Below are 19,960 nucleotides of genomic sequence, written 5' to 3'. Positions count from 1 at the left end.
GGATCTAAAACATACAGTGTCAGTCCTCAGGCTGACGTGCTAACTGCTCAATATTCAAATAGTCAACTATTTGCTACAACTTTTGGATATTTTGAGACCAATCTTGGGCTAAGCAGTCAAAACCAAGCTTTTGACCAAAAGTGCTTTCTATGGTGAGGATGTAATGAGAGTTGGAGAAGATAGTAGCGTTATTTTTGGATGTCCAGAAAACTAGAAGAATAAAAGTGCCAGATAAAAAGTTAATGCGTAAGAGTGCCGGATATTATATTGGAAGGGTTAGGGATTTAATTTGCTGAAAGAAAAGAAAGAACTGGGACAAATGGATCCAATATGGATGACCTTTCAGTAACTGGTAGATGTCACAGGGATCAATGGTGGGACCTTGGCTATTTACAATCAGTAACTTATGACTAGGCTAAAGGAAGTCTATTTCAAGTCTATTTAAAGGAAGTGAGATTTCAGATTCCTGCTCATGAACACATTGCAGGCGTTTGATTTGTTGTCATATGAACAGAGTTCTGATACACAAGATGAAAGTTGTTCGCCTTGTGCTGTAGAGAAATATTGTCCTTGTCCATCATTTTAATGGACTTCTTGAATGTTTGGATAAACCTTTCAGCTAACCCATTCATTGCTGGGTGGTGAGGAGCTGTCTTCAAATATCTGATACCATTTTTCTTCATGAACAGTCCAAATTTTTCTGACGTGTATTGTGGTCCGTTGTCACTCACAACTTGTTCTGGTAAGCTGTTTCTGGCAAAGTTAGCCCTCAGGGTGGTGACCATCTTTGCTGAGGTGGTTGACTTGATTGGTATGACCTCAGGCCACTTTGGATGAGCATCCACTGCAATCAGAAACATGCCGTCCATGAATGGCCCAGCGAAGTCTAAATGTACTCTTTGCCGCGGTGATAATGTCTGGTCCCATGGGTGTAACGGTGCGTGTGGGGGAGCATTTGTCAGACTCTGTGTTGTCTGATTTTGTTTAACAGTTGGTAACTTCATGTATTTGCTGAGTTTTGGGCTTGAGACTTTTTACTTGGTTGTGCTTTTAGTCTTCCTTGCACATCCTTTCTATGTGACCTTGTCTGTGGCACTTCCTACCGACTTTTATTTGAACCAACAGTCATTTGCATCATGGGAGGATTTGCTACATTGATAACATTTTTGGCTTTTTACACCATTCAGGGACATTTTGTGCAGGTCACATTCTAACCTCTCTTTCTGCAGTTCTGCTACATCCTTTGCTGCAGTCTCAAATGATATTGCAATGATCACTTTTGGACAATGGCAGCATTTGAGTGTTTTGACTCTGCATGCCACATACAGGTCTATCCCTCGGTGCATCAGAAAATCCAGCTCTTAGCCCATAGCACTGGGGAAGTTTGTACAGGTAGACAATGTATTCAGGAAGGCTTCCATCTGTTGACTGGTTCTTTTGCAAAATCTAAATCTCTCAGGCTATTGCCAGTGGTTTAGGGCTGAAATGATTTTGTAGAATTGTAACAATTTTGTCTAACGTCCCAATTGCTGGCTTTGCAATGTTAAGTCGCATAAGAAACTGTGTGACCTTGCGCTCATTAAGCTTTCTCTTGCTCATTCATGTTGTTTGTGTTACAATACAGTTGAACCCTGTCAACATACAACTCCCAGTCTTCATTAGTGCTATCAAATACATCAAATTTCCCAAGTGAAGCCACAGCCATGCTATATTCCGTTTAAATTCAGTGCGTCTTTCACTGTTATTTACAGGTCCTTTAGCGTTCTGTTGCTGTCTAGCTCTCGCTGTTTTGTCTCGTAACTGTCGGTGCAGTTCGTGATATTTACTGACATTCAGCTTCATATTCATCACCAACTTGTTGTGTCTGTGCATAACTACATATCAGTTAAATAAAAGCATGCACACAAGAGATGGTTTATAACCATAAAACCATATAACAATTACAGCACAGAACCAGGCCATCTCGGCCCTTCTAGTCCGTGCCGAACGCTTACTCTCACCTAGTCCCACTGACCTGCACTCAGCCCATAACCCTCTATTCCTTTCCTGTCCACATACCTATCCAATTTTGCTTTAAATGACAATACCAAACCTACCTCTACCACTTCTACTGGAAGCTCATTCCACACAGCTACCATTCTTTGAGTAAAGAAATTCCCCCTCATGTTACCCCTAAACTTTTGCCCCCTAACTCTCAACTCATGTCCTCTTGTTTGAATCTCCCCTACTCTCAATGGAAAAAGTCTATCCACATCAACTCTATCTATCCCCCTCATAATTTTAAATACCTCTATCAAGTCCCCCCTCAACCTTCTACGCTCCAAAGAATAAAGACCTAACTTGTTCAATCTTTCCCTGTAACTTAGGTGCTGAAACCCAGGTAGCATTCTAGTAAATCTTCTCTTTACTTTCTCTATTTTGTTGACATCTTTCCTATAATTCGGTCACCAGAACTGTACACAATACTCCAAACTTGGCCTTACCAATACCTTGTACAATTTTAACATTACATCCCAACTCCTGTACTCAATGCTCTGATTTATATAGGCCAACATACCAAAAGCTTTCTTCACCACCCTATCCACAGGTGATTCCACCTTCAGGGAACTATGCGCCATTATTCCTAGATCATTCTGTTCTACTGCATTCTTCGATGCCCTACCATTTACCATGTGTCCTATTTTGATTATTCCTACCAAAATGTAGCACCTCACACTTATCAGCATTAAACTCCATCTGCCATCTTTCAGCCCACTCTTCTAACTGGCCTAAATCTCTCTGCAAACTTTGAAAACCAACTTCATTATCCACAATGAACCTTAGTATCATCTACCTTAGTATCATCTGCATACTTATTAATCCAATTTACCACCCCATCATCCAGATCATTAATGTATATGACAAACAACATTGGACCCAGTACAGATCCCTGAGGCACACCACTAGTCACCGGCCTCCAACCTGACAAACAGTTATCCACCACTACTCTCTGGCATCTCCCATCTAGCCACTGTTGAAACCATTTTACTACTTCAATATTAATACCTAACGATTGAACCTTCCTAACTAACCTTCCATGTGGAACCTTGTCAAAGGCCTTACTGAAGTCCATAACTGGTGTATTCACATTGCAGCGAGAGAGGGAGCAATAAGCTTATGCCAACAACAGTGCACGTGCAGGCAACAGATCAATACATAGTGCTAAGGAGGGGAGGGGTAGTCTTTACCCTAAAGGAAATCGATCCGTACATTACAACAAATAGAAAGTTTTGAAAGACATTTGGGCAACCACATGGGTAGGAGAGATTTTGATTGATATGGACCAAAATCAGGCATATGGGATCAGTTCCGATAGACACCGTGTTTAACTTGGAGAAGTTAAGGCAAAGAGCCCGATCTCATGCTCTGTAACTCTAGAGTGTCTGAATCTGGAACCACTAACCCTGCCAGATATTAGTCTGATTACATCATCCCAGATAGGTACATGGAGCTTAGAAAAATTGGGGGCTATAGGTAACCCTAGGTAATTTCTAAGGTAAGGACAGGTTCAGCACAACATTGTGGGCCAAAGGGCCTGTATTGTGCTGTAGGTTTTCTGTGTTTCTATTATGGGGACATGATGGGTATGGTGTGCTAGCTGGATGTGACATTGAGCTAAATGTACATGGGGCCATGATGGGCACTACGCATGAGCTATGGATGATGCCAGTGTAGATATAATACCAGGGTAAGCACAGAACATTGTCTACAATCAGACACTTGTGAATGGGACCCTGATGGGTGTGGGGCACTGGCTATAACAGGTTAGTGTCCGTGTAATATCAGACCACGAGAGGCACGTAACACCAGATATTGGTGTCAATACGGTAACAAATCATAGAGGTGGGTATCACTGGCCATACTTGAATGCTAGTTTAAATGCAGTGCAGGGTCACGCTGAGTGAGGAGACACTGTCTCAGCTGTAACTCTCATGATTCTGTGTCAGATTATGGGCTCAGCCCCTCTCCAGAAGCTTCAACACACTGTGGCTATGCAGTAAGTGGGGAGAGCCGCACTGTCAGACGTGCTAGCTGACAAGATCTGGCCAAAGGCTGTACCAAAATATCTATGGTACTAGAGCAGGGAACTGCATCTCAATGTCCACATAAGCTTTTCCTGATTTTTTGAAATTAATTTGCCTAGATTATCTAATTATTTATTTCACTAACACAAGAGATTCTGCAAGTACTGGAAATCCAAAGCAACATGCACAGAATGTGGGAGGAGCTCCGCAGGTCAGGCACCATCCATGGGGAGGAATAAATGGCGGATGCTTCGGGTGAGACCCTTTGTCAGGACAATAGCTGTTCCCTGACCTGCTGGGTTCCTCCAGCATTTTGCGTGTGATACTGTTGACTTCAGTGTTGTTTTTGGCTTCAGTAATGTTGGGAGTTTCATTTCACAAAGCATAAATGCACTAAGTAAGAAGTAAGTTGGCTACAAAAAACATCCTTTGGGACTTAGCAAAGTCATTAAATGCCTGTCCTGAATAGTGAATGTCAAAAAAACTGTTCTGTGTGGCCTCACTAACGTCATGGGTATATTGCCACATCATCAATATCAAAATAGAAGATCAAAGTTCAAAGTAACTTTATTACCAAAGAGCATATATGTCATCATATACTACCCTGAGATACATTTTCTTGCAGGCATTTGCCCTCTCATCTCCATCTGAAATTCTACCAACAATGGTTGTATCATCAGCAAATTTATCGATAGAATTTAAGCTATGTCTGGCCACACAATCAGCAGCTAAGTTACAGGGAAAGATTGAACAAGTTAGGTCTTTATTCTTTGGAGTGTAGAAGGTTGAGGGGGGACAATAGGGATATTTAAAATTATGAGGGGGATAGATAGAGTTGACGTGGATAGGCTTTTTCCATTGAGAGTAGAGGAGATTCAAACAAGAGGACATGAGTTGAGAGTTAGGGGGCAAAAGTTTAAGGGTAACACGAGGGGGAACTTCTTTACTCAGAGAGTGGTAGCTGTGTGGAACGAGCTTCCAGTAGAAATGTTAGAGGCAGGTTCGATATTGTCATTTAAAGTAAAATTGGATTGGTATATGGACAGGAAAGGAATGGAGGGTTATGGGCTGAGTGCAGGTCGGTGGGACTAGGTGAGAGTAAGCGTTCGGCATGGACTAGAAGGGCCGAGATGTCCTGTTTCCAGGCTGTAATTGTTATATGGTTATATATGGTTGTACGGTATAGAGAGAGTAGATCAGTGGACTAAGCACACACCCCTGAGGTACACCAGTGTTGATCGTCAGTGAGGAGGATATGTTATCACCAATCCACACAGATTGTAGTCTTCTGGTTTGGAAGTCAAGGATCCAATTGCAGAGGGAGGCACAGACGCCCGGGTTCTGTAGCTTCTCAATCAGGATTGTGGAAATGATGGTGTTCAATGCTGAGGTATAGTCAATCAACTGCATTCCTGACATAGGAGTTTGTATTGTCCAGGGTACTTTGAGTCTTTTTGAGTCAGTGACTGAGAAACACTTGACAGTTAGTCATTGCCAATCAAATTTGCACAAACCATGCCCCGTCATCACCCCACCCTGCATGCACTGGTTGCTTCACTTGTTGCTCACTGAGTAACATTAGTAGCTGTGGGGTGTTTTATCAAGGATTATGTAACACTCCCCCCTGTGTCCAGCCAAGTTAAACAATGCTGCCATGGTTAGAGCCTTGTAATTATTAGCCCAGTGTTTAGGAACTGCTGTTACCCCTCAGCCACCATGCTTTTGAACCAGAGGGTAGCAGGATAGCATAGTGGTTAGCACAATGCCTTACAGTACCAGAGACCTGAGTCCAGTTCCTGGTAATCTGAAAGGAGTTTGTAAGTTTTCCTCGTGACCGCGTGAGTTTCCTCCGGGTGCTCCAGTTTCCTCCCATATTCCAAAGTAGGTAGGTTAAGTAGACATTGCAAATTGTCCCATAGTTAGGCTCGGTTAAATCAGGGATTACTGGGCAGTGCAGCTCCAAGGGTCAGAAGAGCCTAATCTCCACTGTATCTCAATAAATATCCAACTGATCTCATCTTCACTTACCCCAACACAGAGCTGTTCTACAATATACTCACCTTCAAGGACTCTTCGTCTCATGGTCTCAATCTTTTTTCTTCTTGTATTTGGACAGTCTGTTGTCTTCTGCACCATGTTCGTCCATCCGATTTGTGGTTTTTACTTTTTCTTTCTTTTTAAATCTTTTTATTTGTTTTAAACAAACATAAGTGAAACATGATGTTTTTCATTGATTCTTTTGAGTTTCTTTGTAGCCCTCAAGAAAATGAATCTCAGGATAGTATGTCCTTTGATAATAAATTTACTTTGAACTTTGAGGGTGGGGTGGTCATGCAACGTCAGTGGAAAGGAGAGCAGGACTGTGTGGTGGACCAGCAATTCTTGAGTGTCTATAAGCACGGCTGTTGTACAGTTTCAGTGACCCAGGCTCAATCCTGACGTCCTGTGCTGTCTGCGTGAAGCTTGCTCCGCCTCCAGTTTTCTCACACTTCTCAAAGCTGGATAAATTGGAAAACTTATTGCAATGGCTTTATTACTGTCACATTTACAATGAAAAGATTATCTTGCATACTGTTCATACTGATCAAATAATTGCACAATGCATTGGACTGGAAAAATAACAACGCAGAATAGAGTGTAAGAGCTGCCAGGAAAGAGCAGTGCGGGTGGACAATAGTTAATTGGACACATGGGAACATAAGGAGGAGCTTCTGCACTCAGAGTGTGGAACAACTTCAGGCAGAAATGGTTGATTCAGGTTTGATTTCAATATTTAAGAGAAATTTGGACAGATACCTGGATGGGAGGGACATGGAGGGTTATGGTCCGCGTGCAGGCCAATGGGACAAGGCAGCTTAATAGATCAGCACTGACCAGATGGCCCGAAGAACCTGTTTCTGTGCTAAGGACATTATGACTCCAATCCTGGAAACCCATGTGTCCCAAGATCATAAAACCCTTCAAGGTACAGAACACCTAATATATTTCTAGATGGTGGATATTACTGTGCTCGGCTACACTGGAGAAATGCTGTGGAAAAGGAGGTTTCCTACTAACCCTGAGTTCAAACATTCACTAGCCACCTGCATTGGGTTTGGTAGCTTACCCTCGTCACTGCCACCTCCCTGCTAGTCATTCTCACCCTGGGGGCAAACAGAAGTATGGCCATTGACAGAGGGAAAATCAGCTTGTTAACGATCGTATAAAACTGAGCCATTCTCGGACTCTCTGGTGCCCATCAGGCTGAAGGTACTATGTATAGAGGTGTACGATCTGCTCCAGAATGATTCTAAGGACAGAGGGTTTGAATCCTAGACCTGCATCCCATCTGATTTGTTAGGTCTGTTATTCTGTACACTACTGCATCCCTAATATCCTACAACAAATCCCCAGTGGGATGAAAATAGTTTGCCACAATGTTGCACCGACCTTTTAACCTACTCTAAAATCAATCTAACTCTTTCCTCACTCATAGTCCTCCATTTTACTTTCTTTCTTTTTCAATCTTTTTATTATTGTTATTAATATCAACAAAATAAAATTGATACATAGATAATTGGATTACAAACATACACATTTCAACTGAACATGAAAGAATACATAAGCAATGATTACAGTATAAATGAGTATTCCCAAATCCTGGACAATACAATATTCAAATAAACAAGGTATATCATAATATATATTAAAAAAAAGAAAAAAGAAAAAGAAAAAAAAATTATGCAAAAAAATCTAACCTAATAATCTAATAACTAATAAGGAAAAAAAACAAAAAACGAAAAAAGAGAAAAAGAAAAAATGGAAAAAAAAGGGCTGTTTATAACATCTCAGAAAAATACAAAATCATCAGTGTCGTCAACTCTGATCCTCTCAACATATATAAAATCGAAACTGGAAAATCAAATAGGCTTGGAACAGGGTCTTATTACATCATATGAAATATTGAATAAATGGTCATATCTTTTCAAATTTAATAGAAGTATCAAATACAACACTTCTAAATTTAGACATAACATAGTTTGAGAAAACCAATGAAATACGGTAGGAGGATTAATTTCTTTCCAATTCAACAAAATAGATCTCCTAGCCATTAATGTAAGAAATGCAATCATTCAACAAGCGGAAGAGGATAAATGGAGTGAGTCCATCATTGGTAAACCAAAAATTGCAGTAATAGGATGAGGCTGTAAATCAATGTTCAATACTGCAGAATATTATCAAAAATATCTTTCCAATATTTTTTCAAAAGCAGACACGACCAGAATATATGAGTTAAAGATGCTATTTCAGAGTGACATCTGTCACAAATAGGATTTATATAGGAATAAAATCGAGCCAATTTATCCTTGGACATGTGAGCCCTTTTTTTTCCATTTTACTTTCATGCATGTGCCAGTCTAAGAGTCTCTTAAATGTCCCAACTGTATCTGCTTCTACCGTTGCCCCTAGCAGGGGTGTCCCTGTGCTTACCACCCTCTGTGCAAAGAAAAACCCAACTGTGGCATCCTCCTTATATTTCCCTCCAATCACCTTAAGACTAATCTGGTGAGGGAATCCTCTAGTGAGTGTTGGATTTCTGTCCTCAGGGATGGATTCCACTTCTTTAGGGGTCCAAGTCTTATCTCTGATACGTCATCATCGTGTGATCTCTGCTGATGACGCCCACACCACTGTTCCGAAGTAGCTGTGATGATGTTCCCGCGGTACTGTTAGGTGAGATTATGACCCAGTCACAATTTGCAGAGGTACTAATGGCACTCAGTGTAGGAGACTTGGAGTGCTGGACTTGGGGGAGCTTGCGGGTGATGTACAGTACTGTGCAAAAGTCTTAGGCGCAGATGTATTTGTCAACATGGAGTGGAAAGCAAGTTTGAAAATCTGGCAGGAGCTAGGATGTTGGGAATGGTGAAGGGGGTAACGCCCACAGGTGGGGTGTGGGACAGGTGTCAGAGAAGAGTGTAGCGGCCAGGGGTGGTGCAGGTGTAGACGCATCCAGCCCTGAGTCACCAGGCAAGGCCATTTGATTCCAAACAATTGGTTTATTGTCCATTACAGAATGTCTCCCAGGTGCTTCTGGCAGCCTCCTCTCTCCCCTCCTCTTTTCCTAACCATGATTGCCCTCTCCCTGTCCCTTTCCCACTCTCAGTCCACAATAGAAACTCATATCAGAATCGGGTTTATCATCATTCACATATGTCATGAAATTTGTATTTTTTTGTGGCAGCAGTACAATAGAAGAAGAATTACTGCAGTACTGTGCAAGAGTCTAATGCACCCTGGTTATATGCACCTAAGTCTTTCACAGTACTGTATGTTGCACAGACTTTGTCCATCTCTGCATCAAAGAGCTTGGTTTAAGAAATGTTCCCATGGCTTCTGCAAGCCTGATAGTATGTACAGCTAATGTACTTTCATGCAGGCAAGGACTTTGGAAGGCATCAAAATCAAGCATTTCTTTGAGTACATTGCCAAGCCAATGTGGCAACCATGTATCTGCCTTGCAACTTAAATATATTTTAATGGTCATGACCTCAAGCTTGAGAGAGATGTTCAGAAGGCCCAATGTGGAAGCTAAATCAGAACAGGATTAACTGAGCCCGTACACATGCTCTGTGGGGTGTAGGATAAGTAGCAGGTCTGAGCTTTGCCCTCATCCAGCATCCCATTCTGCCTCAGGCCTCCAGTCAGCGGCAGCAGCTGCTGATATCTAGCTGGTCACCTGACAGTGTGTGTGTGTGTGTGTGTGTGTGTGTGTGTGTGTGTGTGTTTAAATGTAGGGGTCTGTGTGTCCACAGATGCTTTTTTCCTGCAGCTGCTATTGAATAATTATGCTGTACTCTTACAGAAAAGTAATGTGTCTGTTGTAGAAACTACCAACCTCAATCTTCTTGTCTTCCTCTGCATAGGTTACGGCATCAAGCACACAAGGAGCTATACGCCTATAAGCAGGTAAGATCCAGAGCACCATTAAAACAATCAGATAAGCCTGAAACATGAATTGTTCATCTCCCTCCATAGACGCTGCCCTACCTGCTGAGTTATTCCAGCATTTTGTGTGTTACTCTGCATTAAAATGGAACTCCTGTGTGTGATTCTTCCATCCTTCCCACAGTGACAGAACTAGGTAAAGAATTGCAGGCCAGCTGAGGAAATGCAATGTATGCACTGTGTAAAATTCTTTATGTTTTGTCCCACCACACAATCTGCATGTGAAGGGAAAATTGGAAATGTGCCTTGGGAGGTGCTTTGATAGCCAGTGGAGCTCTTCTGAAGTGTAGTCCCTGTACAATGTAGGATGATTGAATTTCACCAGTGCCAGCATCTCGGTGAGCACTCTGATTTTACATGTTGTCTAATGGGGTTGGGAGGTGAGGGGGTGGGGTGGATCTCCAGTCCACGTTTATTAACTAGCAAGCCGAGAACCCAGAAAAGATGCCTGGAGAACCCCAGTTCTCACATTCCATATTGAGTACTTCCAGCATTTTGTTTGTGTTACTCTGGATTTCCAGCATTTGCAGAACCTCTAATGTTCACATTCCACCATGGCCTTTCTTTGAGCTTCGTGTTCAGGGAGGGCTTCTGTCTCATGCATTGCAAGCACTGACTGATTGCCCAGTAACCCCAATATTTGGGTTGAGGTGGCATATCAGGCAAGCCTTGCAACACCTGGAGCCAGTAGCCTCAACTGCCTTCATCTTGTAGCTGCCCACACCCTCCTCTAGTCTCAGACTGAATCAACTTTATCGTCATGCAAACATATACTCTGGAATTTGACGTATACCGCCAAACAAACCATTGTTCCTCCAGAGCAAGGTGCACAGCACAGTACACATAACTAACACATGACACAGTAAGTAATAGTACTACAAATAACTTAACAGTTAATAAGGTGCATTTACCAGATCAGTTTAAAAACTATGCAATAAAACGCAACTGGCCCTTCATACGTATTGAGGTGGTGGCAGGGAGTTCAGTAGGCTCTTGGCCTGGGGGAGGAAGCTATTTCCCATCCTATAGGTCATTGTCCTAATGCCTCTTGCCTGATGGTAGAGGGAATCAGCAGCCTGACCCAACAGGTGACCTTGTGTTAGCAAAGCAATGGTATATGTTTGTAAGACAGAAATATCGGTGAGTGTATTCTGTCTGGGTGGCCTCCACCCTGATGGCATGACTATCAATTTTTCCTTCCGGAAGGTAAAATAAAAAACCCTCCCCCTTCTATTCCCCATTCTGGCCTCTTAACTCTTCTCACTCAAAGGGTAAAAAGACCCCGATGGAAGCTCTAAAGAGACCCCCAGACAGTAGTAAGGATGTGGCCTACAAATCACAATGGGAGATTGGGCAATGTTACAACCATTATGGGGGACTTCAAAATGCAGGTATATTGGGAAAATCAAGTTGGCGTTGGATTTCAGGAGGGGGAGTTTCTAGAGTGCCTATGAAATGGCGTTTTGGAACAGCTCATTATTGAGCCAACAAGTGGATTAGTTTTTCTAGATTGCATGTTCTGCAATGAATCACAATTGATTAGAGAGTGTAAGGTCAAAGAACCCTTTGGGGTAAGTGATCATAATGTGGTCAAATTCACCCTGAAACGAGAAGGAGAAGCTAAAGTTAGATATATCATTATTACAGTGGGGTAAAGGGAATTACAGAGGCATGAGAGATGATTTGGCCAGAAAAGAACACTGGCAGGGATGAAGGCCGAGCAGGAATTATTGCAAGCAAGTCAGAAGGCACAGGATATATACAACCCAAAGAAGAAGTATTTTAAAAGAAAGATGACACAACCATGGCTAACAAGAGAAGTCAAGGCCAACATAAAAGCCAAAGAGAGTGCATATAATAGAGCAAAAATTAGTAGGAAGGAAACCAACAGAAGACAACTAAAAAGTCAGTAAGAAGGTAAAGATAGAATACTAAAGTAAGCTAGCTAATATTATTAAAGAGGATACCAAAAGTTTCCTCAAATACATAAAGTGTAAAAGACAGGTGAGAGTGGATCAGACCACTGGAGAATGATGATGGAGAGGTAATAATGGGGGACAAGGAAATGGTGGATTAACTGATTAAGTATTTTGCATCAGTCTTCACTGTGGAAGACACTAGCAGTATGGTGGAATTCCAGGTGTCAGGGGGCATGAAGTGTGTGAAGTTACCATAACTAGAGAGAAGGTTGCCAAACTGAAAGGTCTGAAGATAGTTAAGTCACCTGGACCAGATGGTGCACACCCCAGAGATCTGAACAGGTGGCTGAGGAGATTGTGAAGGCATTAATAATGATCTTTCAAGAATCACTAGATTCTGGAATGGTTCCCAAAGACTGGAAAATTGCAAATGTCACTCCACTCTTCAAAAAGGGAGAGAGGCAGAGAGAAGAAACTGTAGGCCAGTTAGTCTGACCTCAGTGGTTGGGAAGATGTTGGAGTCGATTATTAAGGATGAGGTCTCAGGGTTCTTGGATGCACCTGATAAAATAGGCCATTGTCATCATGGTTTCCTCAAGGCAAAATCTTGCATGACAGATCTGTTGAAATTCTTTGAAGGGACAACAAGCAGGATAGACAAAGGAAAATCGGTTGATGTTGTGAATTTGAATTTTCAGAAAGCCTTTGACAATGTGCCACACATGAGGCTGCTTAACAAGTTAAGAGCCCAAGGTATTACAGGAAAGATTCTAGCGTGGATAAATCAGTGGCTAATTGGCAAGAGGCAAAGAGTGGGAATAAAGGGAGCCTTTTCTGGTTGGCTGGCAGTGATTAGTGGTGTTCCACAAGGATCTGTGTTGGGACCAATACTTTTTGCATTATATGTCAATGATTTGAAATTTGGAATTGATGGCTTTTTTGAAAAGTTTGCAGATGATATGAGGTTAGGTGGAGGGGCAGGAAGTTTTGAGGAAGTAAAGGGGCTACTTATGGACTTGGGAGAATGGGCAAAGAAATTGCAGATAGAATACAGTGTTGGGAAATGTATGGTCATGCACTTTGATAGAAGAAGTGAAAGGGTTGACTATTTTCAAAATGGAAAGAAAATACAAAAGAACTGAGGTCCAAGGGGACTTTGGAGTCCTTGTTCAGGACTCCCTCAAGGTTAATTTGCAGATTGAGTCTATGGTGAGGAAGGCAAGTGCATTGTTAACATTCATTTCAAGAGGACTAGAATATAAAGCAAGGATGTAATCTTGAAACTTCATAAAGCACTGGTGAGGCCTCACTTGGAGTTTTGTTAGCAGGTTTGAGTCCACTGTCTTCCCAACAGTCTGTGAGAAGGTCACAATTCTTCATGAGTTGTGAGTACATCCTTGAATCATAGAGTCCAGGTGAAGGAGCTAAAAATGTTGACAGTGTATTTCCATCCACAGATTCTGCCTGACCCGAGTTCATCCAGCACTTCCTTTTTGCTGTGCAGTGCTCATTTCACTCCACAGATGCTGCCTGACTCACAGAGTTCTTTCAGCAGCTCGAATGGTCCTCCTCTACCTACAGTGATTTGTGTCTCTGAATCTTTGTGCGAATTTCTGCAGAGCTCAAAATAGTGTGTCTATCTCAGAGCAGACATGCAAATAACATGGCCTGCCCAACACAGATGACTGAGGGTAGAAAGTCGGCCCCTCGTGCTGTTCTTGTTGCTAATAATTAAGGCAGGAATGTTAAAATGATATTTTTGTCAATAAGTGTTACCTCAAGGAGAGGGTGATCAGTTCATGCTTCAGAGTCATGAAACCATCATCCTGGAGTAGATTCAGCACCTTAAATCAGAACAATCATTGTAAGATGCTCCTTCCATTCATTTCTGTATTGAGTATCTGAAATACTGCTTAAGCTGATAACAACTCTTGAATTTGACATTGATGTCCTTTTAATTGCCTTTAAAGATAAGCCATATGAGGACCACCAAAATAACAACAAAACTGGCAAAGACACTTAATTCATCAGTCCTGACGAAGGGTCTCGGCCCAAAATGTCGACAGCGCTTCTCCCCATAGATGCTGCCTGGCCTGCTGCATTCCACCAGCATTTTGTGGGTGTTGTTTGAATTTGCAGCATCTGCAGATTTCCTCGTGTTTGCCTTTTAAAGACACTTCATTGCAGATTTTTGTTGAAGGAAGTGATGGGGTTTCAGAATGAGATTAAACAGAAAGAGTAGAAGTAATTAATGCAGCTATTGAGCTAAAAATATAACAACAGGTGTAGATTATTTATTTATTCATTGGGCCCCTCAAACTGTGCCGCCCACAAACCCCCGATTTAACTCTATCCTAAACATGGAGCACTTTACAATGATAAATTAACCTACCAACGGTGGACTGTGGGAGGAAACTGGAGTACCAGAATCACATACAAACTCCTAAGTCAACAGCACGAATTGAACCCATACTGTAAAGCATTTGCTAACCACTACCCTAACGCAAATGTACATCACTCTACATTATTCAAGAAAGTAAGAATGCATACATATGAAGGAATGGGTGTTCGTTTGAGTGTCCTTGATAAAGAAATCAGGCAGCATAATAGCCTGCAATGTCCAACCTGAATCTCAAAAATACATAAACACAGGAGATTCTGCAGATGCTGGAAATCCAGAGTAAAACAGAAAATTCTAAAGGAGCAAACATTGAAAGGCCTAGATAGAGTGGATGTGGAAAGGAGTTTCCTATAGCGACCAAGTCTGGGACCAGAGGGCAGAACCTCAGAACACAAGGGAGTTTCTTGAGATGAGGGGCAATTTCTTTAGTTAGAGGGTTGTGAATCTATGGAATTCATTGCCACAGCCAGCTGTGGAGGCCAAGGTCATTAGGAGGTTTAATTTAACGTTGAGGTTGATCAGTTCTTGATTAGTAAGGGTGTGAAAGGTTACGGGGAGAAGGCAGAAGAATGGGGTTGAGAGATATAGAAAGTCAGTCATGATGGAATGGCAGAGCAGCATCAACAGGCTGAATGCCTTGTCTTAGCAGGTCAGGCAGCATCTAGGGAGACGAATAAACGGTTGATGTTTTGGGACAAGACCCGTTCCTTAGGACTGGAACAAAGGGGGAAGCAGGCAGGACAAGTATGTGGGGGAAAGGAGAGAGTACAAGCTGGCAGGTGGTAGGTGAAGTCAGGCAAGGAGGGGGGTGGGTGGGGGAGGGGCAGTGACATGAGAAGCTGGGAGGTGATAGGTGGAAAAGTTAAAGGGCTGAAGAAGAAGAAGAAGAAGAAGAAGAAGAAGAAGAAGAAGAAGGAATCTGATAGGAGGAGAGTGAACCATGGAAGAAAGAGAAGGAGGAAGGGTACCAGAGGGAGGTGATAGGCAGGTGAGGAGAAGAGGTAGGGGTAAGTGTGGAGCCAGAATGTAGAATGGAAAAGGAGAAAAGGGAGAGGGAGTGAAATAATTGATTTTCGTCTCTTCAGGTTAGAAGTTACCCAGATGGAAAATGAGGGGCTGCTCCTCCAACCTGAAAGTGACGTCATTGTGGCAGTAGAAGAGGCCACGGACCAACATGTAGGAACGGGAATAGGGAGTGGACTTAAAATGGGCAAGAATACATCATTATTAATCCAGTTTTCCTACACTTGACCCTTAATTGTGGATAATTGTTCATCGGGATGGAGGCCGGTGACTAGCGGGGTGCCTCAGGGATCTGTTTTGGGCCCAATGTTGTTTGTAATATACATAAATGATCTGGATGATGGGGTGGTAAATTAGATTAGTAAGTATGCCGATGATACTAAGGTAGGAGGTGTTGTGGATAATGAGGTAGGTTTTCAAAGCTTGCAGGGAAGTTTATGCTGGCTAGAAGAATGGGCTGAACGTTGGCAGATGGAGTTTAATGCTGAGAAGTGTGAGCTTCTACATTTTGGCAGGAATAATCCAAATAGAACATACAGGGTAAATGGTAGGGCATTGAGGAATGCAGTGGAACAGAGAGATCTAGGAATAACAGTGCATAGTTCCCTCAAGGTGGAGTCTCATGTAGATAGGGTGGTGAAGAAGGCTTTTGGAATGCTGGCCTTTATAAATCAGAGCATTGAGTACAGAAGTTGGGATGTAATGTTAAAATTGTACAAGGCATTGGTAAGGCCAAATTTGGAATATTGTGTGCAGTTCTGGTCACCAAATTATAGGAAAGATATCAATAAATTAGAGAGAGTGCAGAGATGATTTACTAGGATGTTACCTGGGTTTCAGCACTTAAGTTACAGAGAAAGGTTGAACAAGTTAGGTCTCTATTCATTGGAGCGTAGAAGGTTGAGGGGGGATTTGATCGAGGTATTTAAAATTTTGAGAGGGATAGATAGAGTTGACGTAGATAGGCTGTTTCCATTGAGGGTAGGGGAGATTCAAACGAGAGGACATGATTTGAGAGTTAGGGGGCAGAAGTTTAAGGGAAATACGAGGGGTATTTCTTTACTCAGAGAGTGATAGCTGTGTGGAATGAGCTTCCTGTAGAAGTAGTAGAGGCCAGTTCAGTTGTGTCATTTAAGGTAAAATTGGATAGGTATATGGACAGGAAAGGAGTGGAGGGTTATGGGCTGAGTGCGGGTAGGTGGGACTAGATGAGATTGAGATCGGCACGGACTAGGAGGGCCGAGATGGCCTGTTTCCGTGCTGTGATTGTTAAATGATTAATCGCTGGTTAACCCTTAATTTTAACAATTCAAGGGCAGCACAGTGGGCCCACTGCCTCGCAGCTACTTTTGTGGAAAAAGTACATTCACAAGCACTAAATAGGAAATATTCACAAGATCCAGGAGGGAAATAAGGGTGAAATTGCATTACTCAGTTTTTGATTGGAAAGTGGAACCCTTCTGGCTCAAAGGGATTGAAACAGCAATGAGACAGTGGGAGTAACTGAGATAAGGCAAATGGAACAGGAAGTGAGATATGGGAAAAATAAACATCAGATGAGAGTGGTTGAGCTCACACAGATAGCAGCAATAAATAATTAGCAAATGTTTGTTTATGTCTGAATCACTGCGATTTTTATTGGCTGATACTTTGTAAAGTCGGAAATGTTCTCAGAGTGACTGACTGCATTCTTTGTTTTGCAGGTCATACTGAAAGAGAAAGTAAAAGAACTCAACTTACATGAGGTAAGGGGGAGTCCGACATTCCCTAGTTAATTCTCAGTCAGTGTCCCTCACCTAAGCCCTACTGGCCAAAGAGCGAACAGGTCTCTCCCTCTGATGACCACACTTCCCATCCCCGGCCTGGTCACCAAACAAGCATCAGACCCTGGGGAAAATTCAAATACAGGCCTGCCTGCTTTTGTATCAGGAAATGAAACAGGTAGCATGTGTGAAAAGAGAAACTGAGTTGACAGAAATGAGTAGACAGCCAGTATCTTTGTCCTGGGGTCAAAGTGCGTTTAAGGTGGGAAGAGGGGAGAGTTCAAAGAAGATGTTGGGGCAAGGTTTTTACACAGAGGGTGTTGGGTGCCTGGAAAGCACTACTGGAGGCAGAGAGGGTAGAGGCATTTAAGAGATACTTAGATAGGAAAATAAATATGCAATAAAATTCTTTAGACCTCTTGTAGCAGTTGCAAGATATCTTTAGGCCACCTGCTTTCGGGTACTTCCTCAGACTGACCTACCAGAAATGAAACTCGACTAGCCACTGTGTCTGCAAAATTGGCTCAATGCTGGGTGACACAAATCTGAATGCTCCCAAAGCTTCTCATGGGAAAGTCAGGTACATAAGGCCATATGATATAGGAGCAGAATTAGGCCATTCAGCCCACAGAGTCTGCTCCACCATTCTATCATGGCTGATTTATTATCCCTGTTCCTCCTCTCTGTAACTTTGACAACATTACTATCCTCCTCTGCTTTAAATCGACTCAATGACTTGGTCTCCACAACCATCGGTGGCAATGAATCCCACAGATTTGCCACCCTCTGGCTAAAGAAATTCCCCCTGATCTCTGTTCTAGATGAATGTCCCTCTACTTTGAGGCTGTGCCTTCCGGTCCCAGCCTCACCCGCAATCAGAAACATCCTCTGCACATCGCTTAATTATTTCAGTACAACATTGTCAGTCAATGTCATAGACATAGAGCACAAAAACACAGAAATAGGCCCTTTGGCCCATCTAGCACATGAAAACCTGCTTTTATGTCCAATCCCATTGACATGCACCTGGACTATTGCCCTCTATACCCTTCTCACCTATGTACCTATCCAAACTTCTCATAAATGTTTCAATTGAATCTGCATCCACCACTACCAGTGGCAGCTCAATCCACTCTCACCATCTTCTGAGTGAAGAAGCCTCCCCTTAGGATTGTCTTAAGTATTTCTCCTTTCATCTTACCCAGTTCTAGTCTCACCGAACTTGAGTAGAAAAGTCATTTGTGTACTTACTCTATTCCCTCAGAATTTGGTATAGCTCAATCAAACCCAACAAAGGGATTGTTTCTGTGCTGTATTGTTCTAAATTCTGTGATATTTCAGGTCAAGGAGGTACTGGATCAGCTGACATTAGTTACTTCATATTCAAAAGAGTGACTGTCCTCTCTGCTGGTGAGAATAGTACAGGCAGGATGTGGCTACTAGACTAGTCAGGCCTATTCCAGCATTTGAAGTTTGTGTTTGTAGGAGAAACAAATCTGCAGTGGACAGCAGATGATTGTCAGAAGTATTTATCAAATAATTCACAGCCCATGGTCATTTTCACAAAAGAGTTGCGAGAGCCAGAAGTATGAGTGAAACCTGACAGCATCAGGGTCAGAACAGGGTCTGTCAAGTTTTAGTTTGGAACATCCTTTGTTAATTTCACCTCAGGAACCTGGAAAATTTGAGGCTAGACCCCTAAGGAAAACCTGGGCAACTCTATGAACTCTGTTCTGGACTTCCCCAAATTTCACATTGTTGATAAATTTATATTTAAGGCACGTAAATATAAACATGTACAGTGAATTTACTTTAGTGAACACCTTATCATTTCAAAATCTTTAATCCAGTCGGCACTCGTCCTTTGTTTAATATATATGTTTTGTTAAACAAAGAATAACTTAAACAAGGGTTGTTGTATTTTTTTGTGTGATTGTATGTTTCCTTGCCATATTACATGTGCTATATGCACGTTGTGCTGTGAATGACTGTTGGTATTGTGTTTTTCCACTTGACCCCATAGGAATGCTGTTTTGCTGGCTGTATTCACGTACAGTTCAATGATAACTAAACTTGAACTTAAGTCATAATATGTGTTGTGAAACTTCTTTTAAGGAAGCAGTGCAGTGTAATACATTAAAAAAAATTGCAGAAGTTACAAAAAAAAATAACAATAGATGAATAGTGACAAAATATTGAGGTAGTATTCATGGGTTCTTGACCATTCAAGATGGCGGAGGGAAAGAAGCGGTTCCTAAAATGTTGGGTGTGTGTCTTCAGGCTTCTGTACCTCCTTCCTAATCATACTAATGCAAAGAGGGTGTGTCCAGGGTGGCAAGGGTATTGAATGATGGATGCAGCCTTCCTGAGACATCGCCTTTGAAGATGTCCTTGATGGTGGGGAGGCTCATGCCTATGATGGAATTGGCTGAATTTACAACCTTCCACAGCTTTTTCTGATCCTGTGCATTGTTGCCTCCAAACCAGACATTGATGCCACAAGTCAGAATGCTCTCCATGATATGCCTGTAGAAATTTGTTAGAGTCTTGCTTGGAAAGATTTTCTGTGCCTCTTCTGTCACGTTATAGCTTGGCTCGAAATTAAAAGGACAGAGCTGTCCAGCAGAATAGAAGGAAGGTTATTGGATATGAAAATGTTTGCTGAAAGTTCCACATTTTTCCCTATCTGAACTTCAGTGGAGCCTCAGTGATGCCTTTTTCGGTGCTTAAACACACTACAAATAAGAACATCGCACTGAAGATAGGCTGGTCCTTGTGAACAAGTGAGATCTCCAGTGTTCC

General features: G+C 42.2%; 1 protein-coding gene across 9 annotated transcripts in view; it reads left to right on the top strand.

The window, feature by feature from the left end:
- rnf24 (ring finger protein 24) overlaps positions 1-19,960 on the top strand; it is a 181,813-nt gene that overhangs the window by 107,804 nt on the left and 54,049 nt on the right. For all 9 annotated transcript variants that reach the window (XM_059965683.1, XM_059965679.1, XM_059965682.1 and 6 more), the window contains 2 exons: positions 9,971-10,013; positions 17,099-17,140. In XM_059965683.1, coding sequence (XP_059821666.1) covers positions 9,971-10,013; positions 17,099-17,140 — 85 coding nt within the window. The remainder of the gene's footprint in view (positions 1-9,970; positions 10,014-17,098; positions 17,141-19,960) is intronic.

Source organism: Hypanus sabinus, chromosome 3 (assembly GCF_030144855.1).
Source record: "Hypanus sabinus isolate sHypSab1 chromosome 3, sHypSab1.hap1, whole genome shotgun sequence".
Lineage (NCBI taxonomy): Eukaryota > Metazoa > Chordata > Chondrichthyes > Myliobatiformes > Dasyatidae > Hypanus > Hypanus sabinus.
Note: the sequence above shows the minus strand (reverse complement) of the source record. Positions and strands in the feature narration are given on the sequence as shown.